This window comes from Cavia porcellus, unplaced genomic scaffold, assembly GCF_034190915.1.
Source record: "Cavia porcellus strain 051 isolate PalLab524CR breed Dunkin Hartley unplaced genomic scaffold, mCavPor4.1 scaffold_1, whole genome shotgun sequence".
Lineage (NCBI taxonomy): Eukaryota > Metazoa > Chordata > Mammalia > Rodentia > Caviidae > Cavia > Cavia porcellus.
The window spans coordinates 175,013,454-175,037,598 of NW_026947484.1; the positions used below are offsets into that span (position 1 = coordinate 175,013,454).

The 24,145-nt window shown below is 43.5% G+C and overlaps 1 protein-coding gene and 1 long non-coding RNA gene across 2 annotated transcripts; one reads left to right on the top strand and one right to left on the bottom strand.

Annotated features, from left to right (window-relative positions):
• Positions 1-1,631: 1,631 nt before the first annotated feature.
• LOC134478671 (uncharacterized) lies at positions 1,632-8,496 on the bottom strand. Its single transcript, XR_010051432.1, has 2 exons — positions 7,985-8,496; positions 1,632-2,591 (listed from the first exon to the last, which is right to left on the bottom strand). It is a non-coding gene; the product is annotated as an uncharacterized LOC134478671 (long non-coding RNA).
• A 1,413-nt stretch (positions 8,497-9,909) lies between these two features.
• LOC100721126 (lipocalin Can f 6.0101) lies at positions 9,910-14,563 on the top strand. Its single transcript, XM_063260636.1, has 7 exons — positions 9,910-10,087; positions 10,440-10,576; positions 11,701-11,771; positions 12,440-12,550; positions 13,148-13,249; positions 13,416-13,460; positions 14,319-14,563. Exons 1-6 carry the CDS (start codon positions 9,995-9,997, stop codon positions 13,445-13,447), a joined length of 546 nt encoding a protein of 181 aa, XP_063116706.1. The 5' UTR covers positions 9,910-9,994; the 3' UTR covers positions 13,448-13,460; positions 14,319-14,563.
• Positions 14,564-24,145: the final 9,582 nt, after the last annotated feature.

Below are 24,145 nucleotides of genomic sequence, written 5' to 3' on the forward strand. Positions count from 1 at the left end.
TTTTTTCTATGGATGATTTTGGCTCCTTTGTCAAAATCAAGACAGCCATAGGTACATGGATTTGTCTCTGAGCTAATCCATTGATCTCTATGTCTAGTTTTGTGGGAATATATGGTGTTTTAGTCACTGTGGCTTTGTAGCGTAATTTGAAATTCAGCAATATAAGGCCACCGGCATGGCTTTTTTTCCTTCAGGGTTCATTTTATTCTGGATCTTTTCTGATTACATGTGAGTTTAAGATCTCTTGCTTTCTTCTTCTTCTTTTTTTGGTATTTACTTTTTTGATTTCTTTCTATAGTCTAAATGTTTCTCCTTTGTCAAAGTAGCTGGCAAGAATTTTCTCCCATTTTTAGACTATCTCCTTACTTTGTAGTTATTTCCTCAGCCCTTTAATTTGACGGCATCTCATTAGATTTTCTTTTCTTTTTTTGGAACCGGGGATCATACTCATGATCTTGCACTTGCCAGGCAGCCACGTAGGCCACTGAGCTATATCCCCAGGTCATTTTTTGCTTGTTGATATTTATTTCCTATATGATTAGAATCCTATTCAAGAAGTCTGTGCCTCGCCCTTTGCCTTAGGTGTTTTCCTTTAGCACTTTTATAGTTTCATGTCTTACGCTTAGGCCTTTGCTCCATTTTGAACTGACTTTTCTACAGGTTAGGAGGTAAGGTTCTAGTTTCAATTTCCCACAAATGAATATCCAACTTTCTCAGCACCATTTGTCAAAGAGGTAGTCCTTTATGCAACACAGGTTTCATCTTTGTCCAGAATCAGATGGCTGTAGCTATGCGGGCTTGGTTTCTCTGTCCTCTGGGCTGTTTTATTAGTCTATATTTTATTATGTTGTATTTTTTATTATACAATTTTGTATTATAATTTGAAATGGGCTATTGTGATGCCTCTAGCCTTGCTCTTTTCACTTAGAATTGCTTTAGCTATTCTGAGTCTTTAGTGTTTTTACATGAATTTTAAGATTCTTTTTTCTAATTCTGGAAAGGGAGTCTTTGGTATTTTAACAGAAATTACAGTGGATCTGCAGATCATTTTTCATAATATGACCATCTCAATAATATTAGTTCTGCCACCTTATGAACAAGAAAGAACTTTCCCCTAACTGGTAAGTTTTTAAAAACAGATATTTTAAGTAAGTCCATTCCATATATTCTGTTGAGAAACTTGCAACCAAAATTAGAGTGGTATACCTGAAGCTCCTAGTGATTTTACAATACGATTTACAAATAAATAAGGATTTACTGGACAAACATTTCTAAGGCTATATTATATATTAGGTGCTTTGTAAGCATCAAGATGAACAAGAAGGTTCTTACCACCTTCATTAAAGGAGTTGGCTTTCTCATAGGGAAAAAAATCCAAGCACAAAGTTACAATGTGGCCCTGTAAGATTGTGAGGTGACCTGGAATTGGCTTGTGGGGCACAGGGTCTGGAATTGGCGTGTGTGGCACAGGGTCAACTCTCTCCTCCACATCATAACCCAGGAACAGTGGGTTCATTTTGAAAACCTGGTGTCTCTTGATCAGGCCTGCAGATCAACCTATCCAGAACTCCTGCACGGGGAAAGGGCATTAAATAAAAGACATGGGGGAGACAAAGAGAGACAAAGGCAAGTCAAGATAATCTGATCAAGCCTCCAGTTTATTCAGGAAATGATCACACCTTTTATAGGCTAAGGGAAGGAGCTGGGACAGGAAGAGGTTAAAGAGATTAATACAACAGGGTCACTGTCACATCTGGACATGTGACGTAAGCAGGAGAGGATTATGGTTAATGTAGGCAGACGCAGTGCCCATAGGAGAGAGAGGCATGGAGGCAGCAATGCCTGTCACTTGGCTCCCTACATCTCCTCCCTTTTTATATTATTTGATTAAGAGTATGGCAGGCCCTGTGAAGACAGCGTCTGTCTTAGGTCAAGGACCTCATTGCATGAACCCAACCAGGCCTTACCCACCATGGGCTTGCAGAACAGCAGTTGGTCCTGTGCCTATCTTAGGTGGCCATTGGAATTAACATGCATGTCCTAGTTGCCCGTCTCTGACTGCCTGTCCATTGCTCCAGGGCAGTTAGGCCGCATCATCATATGGGCCACTGTGGGAATTCCTTCCCGGTAGGTTTGTTGATCTCCCATCTCCAGCTGATGATAGTGTACCTGAATGGGCTTGCCATAAATGCATCTATCCGGTTATTAATGAACATCATAATCCGCTGAAAAATACAAGGACTCACAGAAATGAGAAGCAATAGGGCAGCTAGGGGACCCAAAAGGGGCGCTAGGTAAGGGAACTCCCCCCCCCAAATCGACGAGAAGGGGTTTACAGCCATTTGTTGGTGTCTCTGTATGAAGTCATTCTCCTATATCTTGGAGCATGCCTCGCATAACACTGGATGCAGTCTATTTGGCTGGTGTATGTTCCTCCAGACCAAGAAGAGCCTCTTCCGCAGTCATGGGGTTCTGTGCATGGCTGCCAGCAGTTGTAGTCTGTTTGGCAGGGGTCAAAATTCACCATGGGTGTGGTGTGGCTCAAGGAGAAGGCTGACTAGGCAGCATAAGGCTCCAGGGAGATGTGTCACCTGTAAGAGAACATAGGGGATTGTGCCTCAGGAAATAACATTATTCCTGGGCATTACATGGGGTCTTTGAAGAACTGTCTACTTATTTTAGGAGGCGTTCAGGTAGCCATCTAGCTTCTCTATCTTGTTGAGAGTAAACACACACTGAACCTCGTCCGCAGATAAGGACTGGGTCAGAGCCATTCCACATATTGGTTAGTGGGTCTCTCCATAAAACAGACGCAAACCATGTTTGAGTTTGAGTATGCCAAAATCCAGATGCTGCGGAGCAGCCTGAAGCATCCAGGGTCAGAAAATTTAAAATAAAAAGAGCATGTGAAAGGACATTTCTAGGGGACCCCGGGTGGGGTACCATGTCCCCTTTTTTATTTTATCTATGGTGAATTTAAGGGAACAATGCGCACGTTCAACAATGCCATGTCCCTGAGGATTATAAGGTATACCTGTGGTATGGAGGATATTAAGGCTCTTACAAAATTGAGCAAAGGAGGTACTGGTATAGCCAGGGCCATTATTGGTCTTAAGCTGTTGAGGACATCCCAGAACTGAGAAGGCTGACAGCATATGGGCTATAATGTGTCTAGCAGCTTCTCCAGTCTGGAGAGTGGCAAAAATGAAGCCACTATATGTGTCAATAATGACATGTACATATTTTAGATTGCCGAATTTATTGAAATGGGTAACATCCATTTGCCATAAGGCATTAGGAATTAAACCTCTAGGGTTGACTCCTAGGTGTTGAACAGGTAAGTGGATAGCGCAAGATGGGCAATTTTTTACAATTTGTCTGGCTTGCTCATGGGTAATTTTGTAGAGGAGGCGGAGGGTGTGAGCATTGAGGTGGTGTAGCTGATGGGCCTGTTGGGCCTTAGACACCTTGGAGTCTGGAGCCATAAAAAACCTGTGCTCGTACAGCAACATTAGCCAAATGATGTCCTTGGGCAAGAGGCCCAGGGAGGTTGGAATGAGCTCACAGATGACCAATAAAGAACTTATGACGGCGAAGCCGTATGAAGCATTGTAATTGTTTGAACAGATTTGCAGCTGGGGAAGAATGACATATGGTAGCAACAGTCACCAATAATGGAACAGACTGAGCAAGGTAAGCACTGTCAGTATACAAATTAAATGTTCGGTCAGAGTAAGCAGCAAAGGCTGCAAGAATAGCTTGTAACTCTGCTAATTGTGCAGAGGAAGTGTCTGCCTGGAGGGTAGAAACATTGTCTTGGGATACATAAGCAGCCCTTTTGGAGGATGAGCCATCAGTGAATAACACCAGGGCACCTGGAAAGGGTTGTGAAACTTAGGGAATATAAATGGCTGACGATTAGCAAAGCCAACTAGCTTATTTGGAGGGTAATGATTGTCAATAGTCCCTGAAAAGGAAGCTAAGGCAATAGGCCACACTTTCATGGTCTGAAGTAGCCAATCTATTTGTTCTTTTGTAAAAGGTTGAATGATAATGTCTGGTTCTTTGCCAAAGTAACATTTTCCTTGCTTTCTACCCTGAATTATTAGGTCTGAGACAGCTTGGAAATAAGGCAAAAGTGTTCTTTTTGGGGAGACTGATAAATGGACCCACATGAGGGGAGCTTGTTGCCAGAACACTACTGTGGGGCAAAGCTTTGTATTAAAAATGAGAAAGTGTAAAGGCTCATTGTAGTCCATAAAGGAAAAAGTTTGTTGAGCAATGGCCTCTTCTACTTTACTGAGCGCTCTCCTGGCATCAGATGTAAGCTCTCAGGGGGAAGTTGGATCTATGTCTCCCCGAAGCAGCGCATAAAGGGGCTGTAAATCATGTTTAGTTAGTTTTAAAAGTGGTATGAGCCAATTAATGTCTCCCAATAGTTTTTGGAAGTCATGAAGTGTTCTGAGGCCATCAAGCCTCAGTTGGGGCCTTGGAGAGAGTATTTGAGTGCCACGTAATTGAAAACCCAAGTATGTATATGGATCAGTAAGCTGTAGTCTATCAGGGGCTATTTGAAGTCCAGCCTCTTGTAAGGCAACCTGTAAGTCCTGGTAGCACCTTAGGGTTTGGCTTTGATCATCTCCTGCCAAGAGGATATCGTCCATATAATGAATAATATAGATATGTGGCCAATGATCTCTGACTGGCTGTATTGCAGTGGCTACAAAAGACTGTCATAATGTGGGGGAATTAGCCATACCTTGTGGCAAAACTCGCCATTGAAATCTCTGCATAGGGGCTTTAAAATTAATTGATGGGAGACTGAAGGCAAAACGCTTTTGGTCCTTTGGATGTAAAGGAATAGAGAAAAAGCAATCTTTAAGATCTATGACAATTTTTAAAAATCCCAGGGGAATGGCACTGGGTGAGGGGAGGCCTGGCTGTAGGGGCCCCATTAAGACCATTGTCTTATTTATCGCCCTAAAGTCTTGTAGCAGCCTCCATTTCCCTGACCTTTTACGGATAACAAAGATAGGTGTGTTACAAGGGGAATTACTAGGGACAATGTGGCCTGCATCTAACTGGTCCTGCACCAGCTGCTGTGTGGCTGCAAGCTTTTCAGAGGTAAGGGGCCACTGATCAACCCATACCGGCTCTTCTGATAGCCATGTAATTTGTTTAGATGGATCGCAGGAGTGTCAATGGCCCCTAAGAAAAATGGCCTAACCCAACTTTAGCATAGTTAGAGATGGGAATGATGGGATCAGTAATGCCCATGTTATTTTTTCCTAAGCCCTGTTTTGGCAGGTAGCCCTTATTAAGCATTTACATTGTGACAACATTATTAGGGCTTCCGATAATTAATCCCATTTGGGAGAGTAGGTCCCTACCCCATAAATTAAGAGGCAGACTCTCTATGACATAAGGTTGTAAGTGTCCCTGATTACCTTCTTGATCTCTCCAAACCAGTTGTTTGGAACTGCGTTGTGAATGTTTTGAGTGTCCATTCCCTTGGAGGTGTGTTAAGGTTGTTTCTAAAGGCCAGGCAGTAGGCCACTCCTCCTTTTTGATAATGGAAACATCTGTGCCTGTATCAATGAGGCCTGAGAAACTTTTCCATCTAAGGATAGAGTCATGAGGGGCTTTTGTTTGGAGATACGTTGGGCCCAATATACATCCGAAGCTCCAGGAAAGGAGTTCCCCCTATAGGGAGTTATGGATTTGTTAGATTTTTGAGCCAATGACAATAGCAGCAATTGAGCAAGGCATTGCCCTGTCCTAACTGGTATGACACCGACAAGGGGAGAAACCATGACTTTTATTTTTCCTGTGTAATCACCATCTACTATCCCAGGCAGAATTTGTAATCCTTTAAGCGTAGTGCTACTATGTGCAATAATAAGTCCAAAAGTCCTGGGGGGAGGGGCCCATAGATTCCTGAGGGCATGATCTGAACACCCATATCAGGGGTTAACACTGTGTTGGAGTTGGAACAGAGGTCCAACCCTGCACTCCCTGGGGTTGCCCTGAAGAGGTCTGAAATGGATGGTTTTTTGCTGGGACAAACCTTGGAGCCCCACGGGTTTGTCCGGAATTGGGGGCCTGGGGCCGGCCCAGTAACCTGTTTCCCTGCGAGGGAAGAGGGTTACCATGAACATCTCTTTTGGATTTGCACTCATTAGCGCAGTGGTCTCCTCGCTTACATCTAGGACATAGCCCTGGTTTTTTTGTAGAGGACTGATTTTGATTTTTTCTTTTGCAATCACGAGCCGTGTGGCCACTTTGGCCTCATTTGAAACAAACGGCATCTTTTTTAGAACGAGAAAGGGGTTGTGTAACTATGCAACCTTGTTGTGTTGTAGCCATGGCTAGGCCTTGATAAACCGGCCCAATATCTGTACATAAGCGGATATAACCTGATAGGTCCTCTTTTTTGCGATGTGGTCGAATTGCAGCCTGACAATCTGAGGTTGCATTTTCATAAGCCAATTGTTTAACCAGGGCAGAGTTTGTTTCTGTGGAGCCGAAAAGACGTTCTGCCGCCTGTAAGAGGCAATCGACAAAGTCCGAAAAGGGCTCCTCAGGCTTTTGTTTTATTTGGGTGAGAGATAAGGTAGGCTCACCTCCTGAGGAGAGCTGTTTCCATGCTCTAATGGCTGCCATATTAATCTGGGCAAAGAGGCCCGAATCGAACCGCATTTGGGTCTCTTTTGTGGCAAAATCTCCTGTTCCTGTAAGCATAGCGAGGGTCCAGGGGTTTGGCCGTGTGGCGTTATCTCTGGCTATGTCCTCGCATTGATCAAAAAATTCAGATCTCCATAATAGATAATTGACTCTGCAGAGGGTGGCTTTTGCTATGTCTTTCCACTCATTAGGAATAATCCAACCCTGAATCAACGAATCTAGAACTGCAATGGTGTAGGCGGCAGTCGGGCCATATTGAGAGACTGCGGCCTTTAACTCTTTTAAGGCTGCCACGGTGAGAGGTGTGTGTATCCTAATAGCTTGTGATTCAGTGCCCTCTTCAACATCCCGTGGGGGAGTAAAGGCCTATTTGACTGGGAAAGCCATTTTAGGCTGGCTGCCAGAGGCAGGCACCATTTTAAGTGCGCTACAAGGCGTGCTGGAGGCAGGCTCCATCTCAAGGACATTATAAAACTGTGTAGCTCGGAGGGCCTGCAATTGAATTGAAAGATTTTTGCATTCTTTTTCTAGCTGTATCTGTTTTAAAAGATCTGTTTTTCTTTGCTCTAATTCCACTAATGTGCTAGAAGATTGAGAGCAGATGCTGAATGCATCATCATAGTCAGGGGACGGCCTAATAGTGGCCGGTGCTGCAACAGGGTTAGGGTGATATGTAGAGGCTTGTTGTGTTGGTTGTTCCCAGTTGACCTCCTGAGAATCAGAAAGGCCGGGGTCTAAAGGCTTATATGAATACCCAATTGGCCATGAAGGCACAGGGAGTGGTGGGCTGCCATCCTGGGACCTGCTGATCATGTCAACATGTGGAAGTTGTGGCAGATCACCACATACTAGGACCTCTTACAGGCCATCATCCTCTGCATCTGAGAAATCAGAGGCTTCAGATTTTTCTGAGGACGGTTTTGAGGTAGATTTAACGGAGTCGCGCAGGGCAGCCTCACCTAGTGTAACTGTCTCCTCAACCTGAGGGTCTGCATGCCTCTGGGCAAGCAGCTCAGAGATTAAATTCCAATATGCAAAGGTGGTCACAGGAACCTTTTCTGGACCGAAAACTCTATAATAATCTTTTAAAGCATCTCTTACTCTATTCCACCTCTTGGTATCTATAGAACCCTGTAGGACAAACCTTATGAATAAATTGAAAAATACTGCAATAATTTTTTTGTTCCAACCCTTACCCCTCTCTTCTTTAATGCCTTTATAAGACCTCCCAAAAATAATTTGTGTTCACTCAATACTTGACCCATGTCCGGGAAGGGAAATGGGGTTGCCATTCACTCACCGTGACTCAGGCAGGACCTTGGGTAGTTGTCTGCGCAGGCCTCGGTACTTAATTGAATGTCCTGTTGCTTTAAGCTTTAATCCTTGATTCAGTTTGTTCACTCTTCGGCCGAGGTCTCTGGTTCAATTTGCTTTCACTTTCGGTTTAAGCCGGCTGTCTCTCCAACGGCTCCCTAGTTAACTCCTCCGTGCCAGGAGCCCCCACGCTGAGCGCCGCTTGATCCGGCCTGCAGATCAACCTATTCAGAACTCCTGGAGGGGGAACGGGGATTAAATAAAAGACATGGGGGAGACAAAGAGAGACAAAGTCAAGTCAAGATAATCTGATCAAGCCTCCAGTTTATTCAGGAAATGATCACACCTTTTATAGGCTAAGGGCGGGAGCTGGGACAGGAAGAGGTTAAAGAGATGAATACAACAGGGTCACCGTCACATCCGGATATGTGACGTAAGCAGGAGAGGAGTATGGTTAATGTAGGCAGACGCAGTGCCCATAGGAGAGAGAGGCATGGAGGCAGCAATGCCTGTCACTTGGCTCCCTACAGTCTCTCAGGCTGTCATGAGTTCTTGGAGAGAATAATAACCTTTGCCACCATTTGTCAAGCTCAGTGTTTCCACCTCAGGGCCAGAAAACCCTGTATTCATCTCCAACACCTGCAGTGAAAATGGTGTCAAAATTCCACCGATGAACAAATTGTTTGAGCAAGAACTAGGAATCATCACACAGAGGGCTGGGATGACTTTTTAGTAGGCCACAAATAGAAAGTCACAGCTAGTAGGCTCAGTGCTTTGTGCTCACCTCCTCCCATAACATCAACTTTTTTCTGGTTGCAGCATCCATTAACCTAAATCAGGAATGAACCATAGCTTTCAGCAGTCAGGCTGGCACTGAAGGATCCTAATGCACAGTATTGCTCACTCCTGCAGTATTGTCCCCCCATGATTTCCACATCTCCATTCCCTCCCCTGACATTCAAGACCCTACTGCAAGTCTCACTTTGTCCATGAAGCATTCTGTGGGGCCCTTCAGCTATGCAAAGGTTTTTCTACTCTGTTCTACTGAATTTCTACAGCTGTCTCATAGACAGGTATAATTAGATTAAAATCTGTCTTCATTGCTTCAAAATGACAGATATGACAATGAAGCCAAAGTCTGCATGATTTCAGCGCCTGTGCCTTGAAGCTCTTTTTACATGATGCCATGCATGGCCCCACTTAGTGTAGTCTGAGCTTGGTACCACTCAGTTGGGTCATTTTAGACACAGAATTCAGTATATAAGGTATTTTCCTACCTCATTGAAGGTTATTGATGAAAAGGAATGATACCTTGTTCTCTGGTTCTTTATGAGCCTCTAGAGTACACTAATGCATGCTGATTAGTACTAGTTTATTTATTATCTAACAGGGAAGGCTTTAGTGACGGAATTTCAGAGAATAACAAAGAAATTAAAATGCACTGAAGATCAGTCACCTTACTTTGAAGATATTATTTTAAAAACTCTATTTCAGTATTTTCTGATTATTCTACACAGTAGCAGTATTTCAATAGAGATACCTTATTTCTTAGGATTTTGGAAGGCGAATAGCTGAATTAATTCTATACTCTAGGTAAGTCATGAAACTAGTTCCACAAACTTTCTATAGTTATACAAATTCCTGTCACACATAATTGGCTTTTCAGTTCCAAGTCAGATCCACAGTTAGATCTGATTCTACCTGCCAGAGCTTTATTGCACTTGCTATTTATTTTGTGAATTGCTTTGAGAAATGTAAGGTCACTGAACACATCTAAAGAGGTGATATTGCCAAGTTTCTAAAGGTCGAAACAATAGTTGGCCTCACAACAGTGAATAAAAAACTGTTTCACAGAGAGGGAGGAGCAACGGTAGAAATCCATAAACCACAAAGCCGGACACAGAATGGGTATAAAGCCAGAGGATCTGAGGAGAGAGCCATTGCTGGGGAAAGGCTCATCCAGGGAGCTGTGGGAGACATCTTATCCTCTGCCAAGATGAAGCTGCAGCTGCTCTGTCTGGGGCTGATACTGTTGTGCACCCAAGGGGAAGGCGATGAGGTTGTGAGAGGCAACTTTGATGCGGAAAAGGTAGAGTCACAGAGTATGGCAACTGGGACTTTCAGGGGTGGTTTGGAAAGTCTGAAGCCAGTTGGGTTCTAAGGGAGGCAGAAGCTCTTAAAGAGACAAAAGGAGTGGTTTCAGACCTTCAGCTAAGCGAAACTGTGACATATTAAAATAAAACAGACCTTGGGACCTCCACCTCACAGCAGGGACAGGGGGAAGGGTCCCAATGTTGTATAAATTGCTCGAGTGTTAACTTCAAATTCATACATTCAGCACCATTATGAGTGCTGCCCGAGCACCAGAGTTCAATGCAAAGCACTCAGTGTGGTACCTACTTCCTGTCTTCTGACCTAACCATCTCACTTATTTATTGCAGATTTCAGGGAATTGGTATACTGTTAAAGAGGCCTCCGACAAAAGGGAAACAATAGAGGAAGGTGGTAGCATGAGGGTGTTTGTGGAAAGCATTGAACCCGTGAAGGACTCTGCCTTATCCTTTAAATTCTGGGCACAGTAAGTGTGACCTTTTTTAGGTGTAAAAGGTAAAATAGAGGCCAGGGCATGACCTCATACCTAGCCAAGCACATATTCACACACAACAATATGTGCACACATAGACAAGTGCATGCGAACACACACAGGTTCTGAGCCTCTATCCAGAGTCAGAGCCCCTTTTCTGATACTAACCCTGAGGATTAGTTGATGGACTTGAGAATTTTCCTGTTTAAGAGTAAAGAGCTGGTTACAGAAATAAATTTATTGGGTCCTGGAGAAAGCAGAGAACAGAGAGCTGCCATAGTCATAATTAATATCCCAACATAGCATAGGTTAACAGCATGGAGTTTAGATTCATTTGCCTTAAACTGAATCTTTCTTTTACTAGTTTGCCAAGGAGCCTCATCACTGTGTACCATCACTTTTTCTTCGGTAGTAGGCAGTGATAACAATTCACCTTTGTGGTTTTTAGTGAGCAGCATGCCAGGTATTGCATGTAAAGCATTTATTTTGAGAACCTGGCAAATGGTGAGCACTCAGCTAATGGCCCAGTCAGTGAGGCGAGCCTTTTAGAGATGAGTGACCCAACTGAAACCTAAAACCTTGTATTCATTGCAAAGTACAAACCCTGATGGCTGAGGTTTTAGTTTAGAGAAAGCAACTCATATATAAACATCTGAGTCTAAGACAAACAACTTTTGTGCCACCGTTTTGCTACCAGTGACCTAGAAAAATGGCTACAGTAGAGAGTAAGTAACCGAGGGGAGAACTGGTGGAAGTAATCATGGGAAGCGGCTGTTGATGTTGTTCTTAAAGTGTCAAATTGAGTCAAATAATGGCAAATAGAAGCTTTTAGGTAACTTCAAGGAAAAGTTCAAAGCCAGGCATGAGGGTTCATGCCTGTACTCCTAGCATTTAGGAGGCTGAGGCAAGGGAATGGCTGCAAGTATGAGGCCAACGTAAGCACACAGTGAGCTCAAGGCCTGCCTGAACTACACAGCAAGACTCTGTCCCACAACAGCAACAAGAACAACAACATTTTAAAGCTGAGTAGAATCAGAAACTGAAGTTATGGCTGAAGTACGGGGGATGGAGCTGGTCTCAGTGATACCTTCTGAGCATCCATTCATCCTCTTTTACAGTGAAAATGGAGAATGTAAGCAAATCAGTCTCATTTGCAACAGAGTAGCAGAAGGTGTATATGCTGTTGAATGTAAGTACACTAAAAATTATAATTTTCTATGTTATATTCCTATCTGTAAAGAACTTTCTACACCCCACTCTTTTCTGTTTTCTATTAATTCCTGAATAATATTTATTTTAATAATAAAGTAGGAGTCATTTCATAACTGATACACTGAATTTGAGAGACACTCATGTGTTTTTGCAAAAGCCAGGTCCTAGCACATAGTACCATCAAATAAAGGATGCTAGTTGGTCAGAGGTAACTTCTATAACAAAAGCAAAAGCAGAAACAAACAAAGCAAACTGCTGAGACAGGTTCCCATTTCCTGTCATCTTGTTTGGGCACAATGCTCAGGAAGTGGCACCTGATATGTAAGGTCAGGACACTTTTACAGAGCACAGAGATGCATCACTAACAGAGGCTGAGGGTGGTGGTTTGCTCTCACAGAAGATGAAGGAGGTGTTTGGGGCTGTTACAGTGTTTCTGTCCTAGTGGTCAGTCTCTCAGGACTCCTTTCTTAGACATCAGTCATTTCACAAAGTCCAGGGGCTGCAAATGGAAGGAAGGCATTTGATGTCTTCGTTTTCATCTCTTCAAGACTATGCTCTTGAATTTGTTTTGTGGATAGAACATGTAAAGCATTTCTATTTGTTCCTGTGAATAAATTTCAGAGCTGAATTCTGTTTCCTCCACAGATGATGGATACAATGTTTTTCGCGTAGCTGAGACAGACTATAAAAACTATGCAATATTTCAACTCAGGAATTTCAAGGCTGAGGGAAGCTTTCAACTCCTGGAGCTCTATGGTATTTTTCTGCACACACTCGTCCTGTGATGGGGAGAAAAAATGAAGGAAGGAACCCAAAATGGTCATTCCAACTTTATTCTGGTCTCTTTCTCACTGAAGACAGACACATACCTTTGGAAATCCCTCAGTTTTGGTGACAGAAAGATGATGAAATCTTTCGGGCCCCATTTGCTGGTACATGCCTTTAATCCCAGCACTTACAGACTGAGGCAAGAGGCTCACCAAGAGTCCTACCAGCACTAGATAGTGAGTTCAAGGCGAGGATGAACTACATAGTGAGATCCTTTCTGAAATAAGAAAGAAAGAGAGAGAGAGAGAGAGAGAGAGAGAGAGAGAGAGAGAGATAAAGAGAGAGAAAATGAGAGAGAAAGGTAGAAAGAGAAAGAAAGATGGGGAGAGAGGAAGAGGCAGAGAGAGAGATCTCACTGATCCCTTGCTGAGGTCAGTTTCGGACAGGTTGTATCCTACCTCCATGACATCTGTCTGAGCACCCAGCTGTCACCAACTGTTCGCCTGCCCCTCTGCAGCCCTGCTCTTTCATTCACTTTGACAATTTATACACAAGACTCAGCAGTCTCCGTCACTCTTCTCACAGGCCGAGAACCAGATGTGAGTGGAGAAATCAAGACAAGGTTTGAAGACTTTTGTCATAAAAATGGAATTGGTGAGGGAAACATAATAGACATGACCACCGTTGGTAAGTTCAGCTCTTGGGCTTTCTTTCCTGTATGCCATGTCACAGAAGGGAGAGAGCCAGAGGAGGGAAATCAGTCCCCTGTGTCCCCAACTGAAGACTCATTTGGTTTCTCTTGGATGAAGAACCTGGAGCTGCTGTCTGAGTGTGTTTTCTTCTATCCCTGCAGATCGCTGTCTCCAGGCCAGAGGTGAAAAGTAACCTAAGCCTCCAGGTTGGTGACCTCTGACCCTGGCGAGCAGGGGATGGACCAGGTGCCAGGGCCTTCCAAGTGCAGTGGGGGTTTGCACCCAACAGAAATAAGTTTGTAATGAAGCTTTGAGTTTGAAGTTTTCAGATGGAGGGCCTAGAATCAAGACCCATTGTCACTATGCTGCATTAGAGTTATTGAGGGGCTGTAATGCACAGGAAAATGCCTCATAGACGGATAACATGCTTAAAATCATTATGACCCAATGTGAAACACAAAGAAGGAAATAGAACACTGCACACAAAATTCAGACATAAATGTGTTTGAATCTGTGTCATGGATCAATTTCCAAGCGTAGGGCTGGGTATGTCTGTAACCTGATGATATAAATTTCTTCCTTTAAACTCTGCACACCCATGATTTGGGAATGTCGCTGTCAACCTTCTCTTTGTGCTCTGAGTTTCTTCATCTGTCTCCTATGTCTGAGTTTTCGTGGGCCTTCATTCAGAGAATGTATATGAAAGCCTTAGCAACTTCATAAAATATGTATTTAATAAAAGTATCTATGGCTTTTGTCATCGTTCCTCAGTTTGTCAAACATTCTTCAAAAACTTCTTATGCTAAGATGATAGAAACAATCTTAGGGCTCCTTCATTACTTCCTTTCTATTTAACACAGGTTCAGTTGAGGGAAGGATCAGATGACATTAGTAACAGAAAAAAAGTGACTTACTTATGGTTTATCCTGATAAGTAACATGGGTTAGAGTGCAAGATGAGATTGTTACCATTTTCCTTTGTATCAAAATTTCTCCTTGTCCTAAAATCAGTCCCAGAAGCGTTCACTGTGGTTTCTGTGCTCTCTTTGTCCTTTGCTTCTTTAGTGCTAGTGAGTGCTTCCCTGCCTGGATTCTGCAGCATCTCTTCTTCAACTCTGCCACCTCATGCAAGTTCAGCGGCCTGAGAACCATCGTGCTCACATATGGAAGTGTCACCCCTGCATCTCCAGATCTTCCTTAATCGCTGAGGATCAATTTGCCTAGAAGCAAAGCTTTCCTCTAGATTTCTCTTGATTGCCATAGCTATGGAAACTGTATACAAATAAAATCTTTCTCTACTGTTCAATAAATGATTAGCCTTGCTGTACTGTGATTTATCGTTGAATCTGGGAGGAGGTGGGGCTGACTATGAGTGAATGAAGGCATTTCCTGGGCTCTTCACCTCTTCTAGCATCCAGGAGTTGACTCTGAGTTTCAGACACCTCATCCTCTTCAATCCTCCTCTGGTATCCCAAGTCCCCAAGAGTCCCACATGCCCTATGCTCTGATGTTGTTCAGGGACCTGATGAGACCATTGAACATACCATAGGAACACAAGACTTGATCCATAATTTCCCCACCTTAGAATCCTTTTTTCCAATGTGGCACTGACAGATAAATCTGCTGAGACTAATGTCATCTTGACATTGCTGAGGACAGGTCCCATGCAATAAAGAATGGCAATACATCCGCTGACCTTGTTCTCCCCCAGCAACATCCGGGATTTTCTACCACTGAGTGGCTTTTCCATACCCTCCTGCTGCTCCAACCTCAACCTAGAATCAGTTCTTCTCCACCCTAGAGTTTCCCAGTGTTTCCATCATGTCCCGGCCTGTGGGTGAGTCAATGTAGATACTAGAGGGGTAGTGTAGATGAGAAGAGACAAGGAACACGAAGAGTTGAGACAAGACAGGATTCTGATCAAAGATCAGATTCAAAGAAAGAGTAACAAATACATAGGGTATTGGAGGAGGAGGGAGTTGGGTTCGAGACATTAGCAGGTAACTTAGTAACAGTGGCAAGACTGAGGATTATAGGGTAATTCAAATCTCACATGCACTGGCTCATATAGTGGACTGATTAACATAATCCCTGAATAGGCTGAACAGGTTAGACAAGGAGAGAAACTCAATTTCCAAATGGAAGATTAACTTCTGGAGGACATTAAATTGGCTGCTGCTTGTTGATATAAGGTAGCAGCCAATTACAGGGCTTCTCACACTATTGCAGCTCCCTCCCAACTTGGAGGGCCTCCTGCTGACCAGATACCTCTTCATGTGCTATACCTGCTTCACCTGACCACTCTCCACCCTGCACAAAATCTGGATGGCAGTTTGGCCCCAAGACTTTGCCCCTCATCCCACAGTTTCCATGCCAGGAAGTAGCAGGGGCAGAGAGAATTGTAAGAGTCCATGTTACTTTCTCTTGGAAAGATCTCTGCCAAATTAATCAGTGTGCAGAGGTCTAACTCAATATATCCAAGAGTTTGGGTGTGACTCAGCCACACTGAGGTAAATGTGATCCTTGGCTCCGCTCTTTCTTCAGAAGAGCAAGAAGGAGTGATCACCCTGGCTTAGTCTTAGTCTTATGAGCCAACATCTTCACCAGACATCTCCCCAAAGGAAGGACAGCTTTCCCCTGGGAAGCTCTTAACTGGAACCTTTTGGCAGAATCTGAGGACCTAGCAAGCTGAGATCACATGATTTCTTACTCAGCAGAAGAACTTGTCAGGGTAGTCCATAAGGCAATTAAGTTCGGTAAGCTAAAGGAAACCACTCAGAACAGGGATGAAAACCCAGCTGTTTATGGCTTGCTCACCTGGCTCCTGCCCTTTAGTGACAAATAGAATTAGACTCAGGAAGGTCAAAGTGATAATTTACCCTTAAGATGCATTTTATTATCTAATTAGCACCAGACATTCATTAAAAATTATAGAAACTGGATGCCTGCTCTCAGACCTCACATTAGGGCTTCATTAACTTAACATCAAAGGTTTTCTTTTTTTGTCTCGGTGAGACAGGGTGCCACTATGCAGTTCAGGCTGACAGTAAGTTCACTTTGCACCCCAAGCTGGTCTCAAGATTACAATGACCCTCCTGCCTCAGTCTCCAAAGTGCACAGGCAGGTGTCATCCCTCAGTTTTTAATAATAGAGATGTGAGTGCTTGAAAACCATGCATTTCTGAGCTGCAGATGTTGGTCTCTGCTCCAAGACCCTTCAGGCCAGAGCACAGCCCCAGACTACTTCTAAAAGAATTTCCAAGGCCTCCCTGTCCAAGGATATCCCAGGGCCATGGCCCTAATGCCTCCAGAATGTTCACTGGGCCAGGGAATGCCCACAGCCAGGTCCTTCCTTTGGGGTCTCCACTGGAAGTTGCAGTCTCCCCTGGAATTTGGATTGTCCAAAGCTAGTAGCTGCCCCTGATGGCTCTGGGCCATAGCCCCAGAACCCGTGCCCCACAACAGGTTCCTTCTCAGACTTCCTTGGCCTGGCCACTGAAGACTGACTAGGCCCCAAATGTGCAGAGGCTCCTAGAACATTTTGAGCGCTGAACACTGGGTGACTCTTACAGTGCAGGGCAAGTCCTCCCATTGCTCACTAATGCAAGCACTGCCATTCTAGTTTACCTTCCTTCCAAGACCCAATCTCCTTGCACCAGCTACTGTGTGGCTTTTAATGGCAAAGTTATCAGATCCTTAAAAACTCCCTCAACCTGCTGCCAATTGGGCCAAAACCTTTCCCACACTCAGTGTAGTCACCCCACCTGCCCTGTTCCTCTTTTAGGGTGAGATATCTTAACCAAGATGCCCTCTGCTCTGGCTACCACCAGAACACATCCCTCATAGCCACCCTAATTACTCCCCCCACCCCAGAAAACCCCCCATCCTTCGCCCTCACCTGAGTCCCAGAGTCTGGCACCCTTCTACCCCATCCCTGACTTCCTTCCAACAACCACTCAGTATCCTTCACAAGCCTGACCTCCCCATCCTCCCCAAAAGTAGTGCCTCATTTCTGACTCAGCTTAATGGGGACTACAGGTTATTATTTCTCAGCTAGTGTGACATGACCTTTCAATTCCTATCAACTCTCTTTTGTTCACCGCCATTCTTTCAGGACAAAAGGCAGATGGCTCTCACCAGACTTGTGTAAGACATTTGACTATAAATCAGATTGTTCTTCCTATACACCCCGCGGTACCCAACCCTTTACCCTTGTATCGTCAGTCCCCCAACCTACCACTCAGTACTGTCTTAGATTTATCAGAGGCCTTCCTATTTTTTATTTTTTTGCTATTCCCTTGCGCCCTCCTCACAGCCTCTCTGTGCCCATTCCCTGGACAGTCCCTGACACTTGCCAGTCCCAGCAGTTAACCCAGACCATTCCACCTCAAGGTATTTCTGGGACAGGCTGCACTATTTTGGTCAGGTCCGTGCATGACTTGCTTTCCTGTCATACTCCTCCTCTCACCTTATACACTATGTAGATGACCTCCCTCCCTGTAGCCCCTCCTATGAGTCATCCTGCAGGTCATTCTTCCTATTGCAGCACCTAGATTTCAAGGAATAGTGTGTCTCTCCCTACCAGGTTCCAATCTCTTCCCTGTCTGTCACTTAATTTGGTGTCATCCTTCACAAATGCACCCAAGCTCTACCTCCAGGACACTTGAATTTGATCTCCCAGATCCTAACTCCCACCACCAGACAACAGCTCCTCTCCTTTCTCAGCATAGTAAGACAGCTGTGGGTTCCCAGCTTTGTCCTTCCCACTGAACCCCACTACAAGCTTACAAAGGGAAACCCAGCGGAGCCCATAGACCCCAAGACTTTGCTCACTCATCCTTTCAGACCCTAAAAGGAATCCTTAAAATCTACCCCACCTAAGCTCTTCCAGACTCCACCCAACCCTTCAGTCTGCATAAAACTGCACACAGGAGATGTCAATACGAGTTCTGTCCCAGAGTCCACCCCACACTCCATGGGTTCCTGTCCAAACAACTGGACCCTACCATCTTAGGCTGGCAGCTCTGCCTGTGTGCTGTGGCCTTGGCAGCCCTGACACTCATAGAGGCTTCTAAGATCACTAGATACATCCCCTCACTCTTTATTTCTCCTGTGCTCTTCAGGCACTCATATCTTTGCCCTGCCTGTCACATCTTATCTCTGCCCATTGACTTCTTACACTCTATGTAACTTTTACAGAAACTCCCATGATTTCCATGGATTCTCAATTCATTAACCTACATTTCTTAAAGGGCCAGAGCCACATGACTGTGTGTCTGTAATCCATTTAGCAACCTCCTCTTTTCCACACATTTCTACTCTCCTGCTTCCCAACCTGGTCACACCTGATTCATTGATGGAAGTTTTTATAAGCCTTTTCCTAACCTCCTTGCCAGGATACACTAGCATCTCCCAGGATTCTATCATAGAAGCTGATGCCCACAGGTACCACTCATGTTAAACTAATCATGCTGACCCATGCTCTCACACTAGTTAAGAGCTTACAAGTTAATATCTATACACATTCAAGGCATGCATTGCTTATACTGCATATTAATGCTGCCATTGAGGCAGAAAGGGCATTTCTCACTTCACAAGGTTTTCAATCATTAATGCTCCACTCAATAAAGCGCTTCTTCGGGCTGGTCCATTACCAACAAAGCTGGGAGTCCTTCACGGCAGAGAACATCAAGACTTTGAGATCCCACTGCCAGCAGAAATGCCTTTGCAGATAAAACTGCTTAAGAGGCAGCTGGCCTCCCCTAACACCCCTCTCAGGACAGGTGGGTCACCCTTTCAGGCATAACTGTAGTCTATTCACATTCTTAACGCCAGCAATACAAGACTTTCCCACAAAACATGAATTTTTCCTAAGTCAGGAAAAGTTCTTACTCCTTGTTTCACAGGCCCACACTATGCTCTCAACCTTCGATGATAAATTTTCAGGCAAGTTACAGACCCCTAACCGGGCTGACTGAGCCTCTTACTTGGTTTCCCTCTTGGAAAACTGTACTTAAAACTCACACTGTTGAATGGTTTTCTACTACGCCTCCCTCAGGGTTTCCATCATCCGTCAGGGTATCCTGAGGCTCCCTCCTTTCCTGCTCACCACGATCCAGGCTTCCCTCAGCTTACATAAGGCTGAAAGATTGATTTCCCTCATGTGCCGTGTATGTGGAAGTTAAGATACTTCCTAGTTTGGGTAGACACCTTTACTAGATAAATGGAAGCTTTGTCTGCGGAGTCAGAGAAATCCTCAACTTGTACTGTCTTTTAGCTGATATAATTCCAAGGTTTGGTCTCCCTACCTCCAGTCAATCAGTGCTCTGGTGAGGTCGGAAAAGCTAACAGCCTCCTGAAGACCCATCTTAATATACTTACACTCCAGTTTCACAATGACTGGGTTTCCCTCCTCCTAATTTTTCTTTTAAGAATTCATGCTCTCCCTAGTGTTGTACCCCAAAACAAGGCCCCAAGATATTAATCAAAAATGGGGGGCAAGACTTCTTTAAAAGAGCACCTTATTTAAGCCTAGTGACATAGTGCAGATGGAGTTTGCAAGGCTGTGCAGCTGGGTTAGAATTTTGACAGATTTTTATAGTTCATTTACGATTAGCTCATTGACAACTTAAGTACATAGCAATGAGAAACAGAAACAAGGTGGGCGTTTGTTCCCCTTTGCTTGAGGTCAAAGGCATTTCACAGTGGGTGGTTAGCCAATTCATAGCCCTTGGTCTGCCAATTCCAGGAACATTTGTCTCTCACAAAGGAAACAATGGTTGACACAGCATCATTTGTCTCTTACAAGGGGAACAAATGTTGGCATAGTGAACAGGTTACTTGGGGGACAACACATACAGAATAGCATGACGACTCAGTCAGTTAATCTATAACTATGTGGTTGGTGCTTGGTTACTAGGGTAACAAGCACAGCACAAAATTACAATACTGCTAATAACTATCCTTTTTAACTATTTTAATTTTTTAGCATTTTAGTACAACATCTCCAGAGAGCATCCATTTGAACATTCTTTTTTTTTAAATTTTATTTAAGGAGAAAAGAAAAAAAAGCAGAGAAAGGGTACAAGTTATACAGATTTACAGAAAAAAAATAAACAGTAGGAAATCACTAGTTAATGGATTACATATTGCCATCTTAGAAATAATTGTTCAAGTCACAAAATTAAAGCTTGTAAAGTGGACATTCCAACAATGATACTGCAAACAGTTCTGTTCAATGATCCAATAAAACTCTGTGATATCATTTTTTATCTTATACACTTAAATATACATGCAGTTATATAGTTTAGAGCACTTTCTTTTCCTCTCTTTTGTACAATGACTATTTTACATTTTGGGTTTCATGGCTCCCATGGTTCTTATTACTTTTTTTGGAAGAGAGTAAAACCAAATGTGACATAACAGAACAGAATCGGTCAAGTCAAACGGGTGGACATAATAGATAATGTAAAAACATAATACAAGGTGATCAACAATGGTTACCATAATGCCTCCCGCTATCTCTAATAGAATTGCCTATATCATTAGTTATAATACAATTGGACAAAACAGTAAAGAATAAAACCGACAAAACCAAAACATTTGAGACATTGTAGGTCTTCAAAAGTAGATAAAAGTCAACGAGAATGGGTGTTATAATGAATCTTATTATCTTCACAACTGATGCCTAAACTTTTGAACCTGATATTATCCAGCAAAACCGAATAGGGGAACATCAGTCAAAAACAAGATGGTGAGAGTAATACAGGGCTTTAAATCGAGATAATGGAAAGTCAACGTGGGTTACTATAATATATCCTGCTATTTTTTCCCTTTAATTAAAAGGATAAAAATAAAAAAGTAAATCATGGAGTGGAGATTGAGATAAAGGAGAGCATAACAGCAAAACAGCGCAGATCAAAACATAACCATTTAAGCAGAATAGTGTTTCACCACCAGATAATCCTGACCTAAAAGTAGTTGCCATATTGTCTATTTCCTTGAAATCCTTGAGTACAACTTCATATACTGTAGCATTAAGTATATCAAAACAATGTAAAACCATTTAAGAGAATGACAGCATTACAGAGTATTTAGAATTGACTAACAGAAAATGAACAATGGTTTCTGTATAATCTCCTTGTCTTTAAAAGGTTTTTGCTTATACTACTGTACATAATAAAATCCAATAAGATACAACCTATTTAGACCATTGGAGACAGAAGAACAAAAGCTAGATGAGACTTCAAAACAAGATGATACTAAATTAAAGTATTACCTATTAAGATGTCATTTTCTCCAAAATAGCTGTTCCTATCATCCAACCTTCTCTGCCTCATTTCTGTTGAGCTCTTTTTCTGTCAGTAGCTGTCAGTTTGTCTTCTTCATTTTGTTCTCTGCTCCATTCGTTGTGGCCTCCCCGCCACTATTTCTGGATTCTTTGTATTTTTCTTTTTTTATAATATCCTGCAATACTCTCTGTAGAGTTGAATTGGTGGTTGCAAATTCCCCCAGTTCCTCTTTATCCTGGAAGCACCTTGTTTTTCCATCAATTTCCAGGGACAGTTGTGCATGATATCTCAATCTTGGCTGGAGATTATTATCTTTCAAAGCTTGAATTATTTCCCCCCACGCTCTTTCTGATTTGATGGTTTGTGCAGAGAAATCTGCTGTAATTCTGATGGGTGTTCCCTTGTAAGTGGTCTGTTTCTTGTCTCTGACAGCTTTTAATATTCTGTTCTTGTATTGAATTTCTGGAATTTTTATTATTATATGCCTGGGTGTTGCTCTGTTTGGGTTGTAGGTAGCTGGGGTCCTGTATGCCTCATACATCTGGGTATCTTTACCTTTTGATAAATTAGGAAAATTGTCCTGGATTATTTCTGTGAGTAGCTTTTGTAGTTCACTTGTTTGTGTCACTACTTCTTCTTTTATGTTCTTAATCCTTAAGTTATGGATCCTCTTATCATCTTCTTGTCTTTGTATTATTGCTGTTTGTTTCTTTGTTATTTTTAAGAAGTTTTTCATTTCATTCTCCCATATTACAAGTCTGCCCTCCAGTTCAGATAGTCTGTCCTTAGTTTCTTTCAAGCTGTTATGCCAGTCTTCGATAGACTTCTTAGTTTCTTGGTAGTCCCTTTGAACCTGCTTCACGTATTCTATGCTTTCTCTGTTTTCTCCATCAAACAATTCTCCCCTCTTTTTCTGTTCTTCCATTCCACCATCTGTTTTTTCTTGGGTGGTGCTTAGCATTTCTCTAACTATTCTGCATACTTCTTGCTTCAGGTCATTGATAACTTCATTCCTGAATTGATCTATGAGGCTCTCTATATGGCGCTTTATGTCTATTGGTGCGGTGTCCGCTATTGCCTGTTTCTCAGAATTGGGGGCCGAGGAGCCTTTCTTGTTGCTGCCTCTTTCCATATTCTCTGTTCCTTATATATGCAAGCTTATATAGGAGACCCAGCTTCTCTCCCTGTCAGCCACAGCCTGATTGAATTGCGTCGGTTAGGCGTTCCTGCCCACCGCAGCGCACCAGGGAGTTATGGACCAGACAGCCTACGTGGGGCCCGCCCCTCCAGGCCACCGTCAGGTTCTGGGATCTGGGTTGGGCCAGCCTACCGGGTCCGCCAGCAGCATCACTTAGGCCAGGCACTTTTCACCAATCCCGCCTGAGAGGGGGATGTGTGGCTGGAGTTGCCACTGCGCCCTGCTCCCGCAGGACTGCCCAGGCCCAAAAAGTCCTCCGCTGGAGTCAAACTGTGGTAGAGTGTCAGTTTCTCTCACTCACCTCATCTCAAGTCAGTGCACGCCTCCCTGCCCGTCCTGTTTTCGACTTCATTGGCAGATTGCCGTTCTCAGAGCTTCTGCACATCTCTCTCCTTGCCGAGCCGCTGTAGAGGCAGCCAGCTGCCGTGAGGCGGGAAACCCAAATCACGGCTTCCAATGGCGTGGGGTCCAGCCTCCACACTGAGGCTTTATTGTTCCTGTTTTAGCACCAGGACTGCATTCCAAGTTGGTTTCTCTCAGCCCAGTTCGTCCCTGAGTCAGCAGAGCATATCTCCACCTGCTTATGTCTCCTTACTCCACACCCTTCCTGACTTCTGAACCAAGCCTTTCAGAGAGCCTCCGTAGTATCAGTTATCTGTCCGCCATGTTCTCCTGGAAGTCTCCATTTGAACATTCACATGGCTATGCCTTTCTGCTCTGGCCAGACGTCAGCCCAGGGACCATCCCATTGCAGATTACCTACAAAAGGAAATACAGCACACTGCTAATTGTCTTCTTCCTTCTCCTGATATTCAACCTTATGAGGATAACGTGCCTAATAATATGCCTTTAACAAAAAATTCAAACTCCTTATTCCTGCAGACAAAGTGGAAGGGACCTTTCAGAGTCATATACAGTACTCCAGCAGTTGTTCATCTGTCACTCACCCCCTCTATGGAACACAGCTGTGCCCTGCTGACAATTCACCTAACCTGTCCTCCTTGGGGAAGTTGCAAGTAATCTCCCTCACATCTGTCAGGCTGGCTAGAATCCCAGAAAACACCTAAAAGCCTTGCCACTGTCTATCATGTCACTTCACCTATTTTATTCAATCAGTCTACAGTGACCTGACCTGGTTTCATACTCAGACTGCTACGTACCAGTCTTTGTATGACTGGATAACCTTTTTCAGGGTACTCTGATTTCTCTTCTGAGGAGGTTACACTGCTTTCCTTTTCTCCTGCTCTCTGACTATTTGACAAGTAGAGAGGATCTTAAACATCATATGTTTTTATTATACTTTTTCCAGTATATTTACTTGCAATTTTACTAGTACTCCAACTTGATTGGCTTTTACTACAGGCATGAACCATCTTTTCCCCTTGCTTGTGTTCATAATCACCC

Excerpts from the sequence above, each read along its gene's own strand:
- LOC100721126 (XM_063260636.1), top strand. The coding sequence starts at position 9,995 with ATGAAGCTGCAGCTGCTCTGTCTGGGGCTGATACTGTTGTGCACCCAA. Across the intron at positions 10,088-10,439 it reads GCAACTTTGATGCGGAAAAG|ATTTCAGGGAATTGGTATAC; the intron begins GTAGAGTCACAG and ends TATTTATTGCAG. Across the intron at positions 11,772-12,439 it reads AGGTGTATATGCTGTTGAAT|ATGATGGATACAATGTTTTT; the intron begins GTAAGTACACTA and ends TTTCCTCCACAG.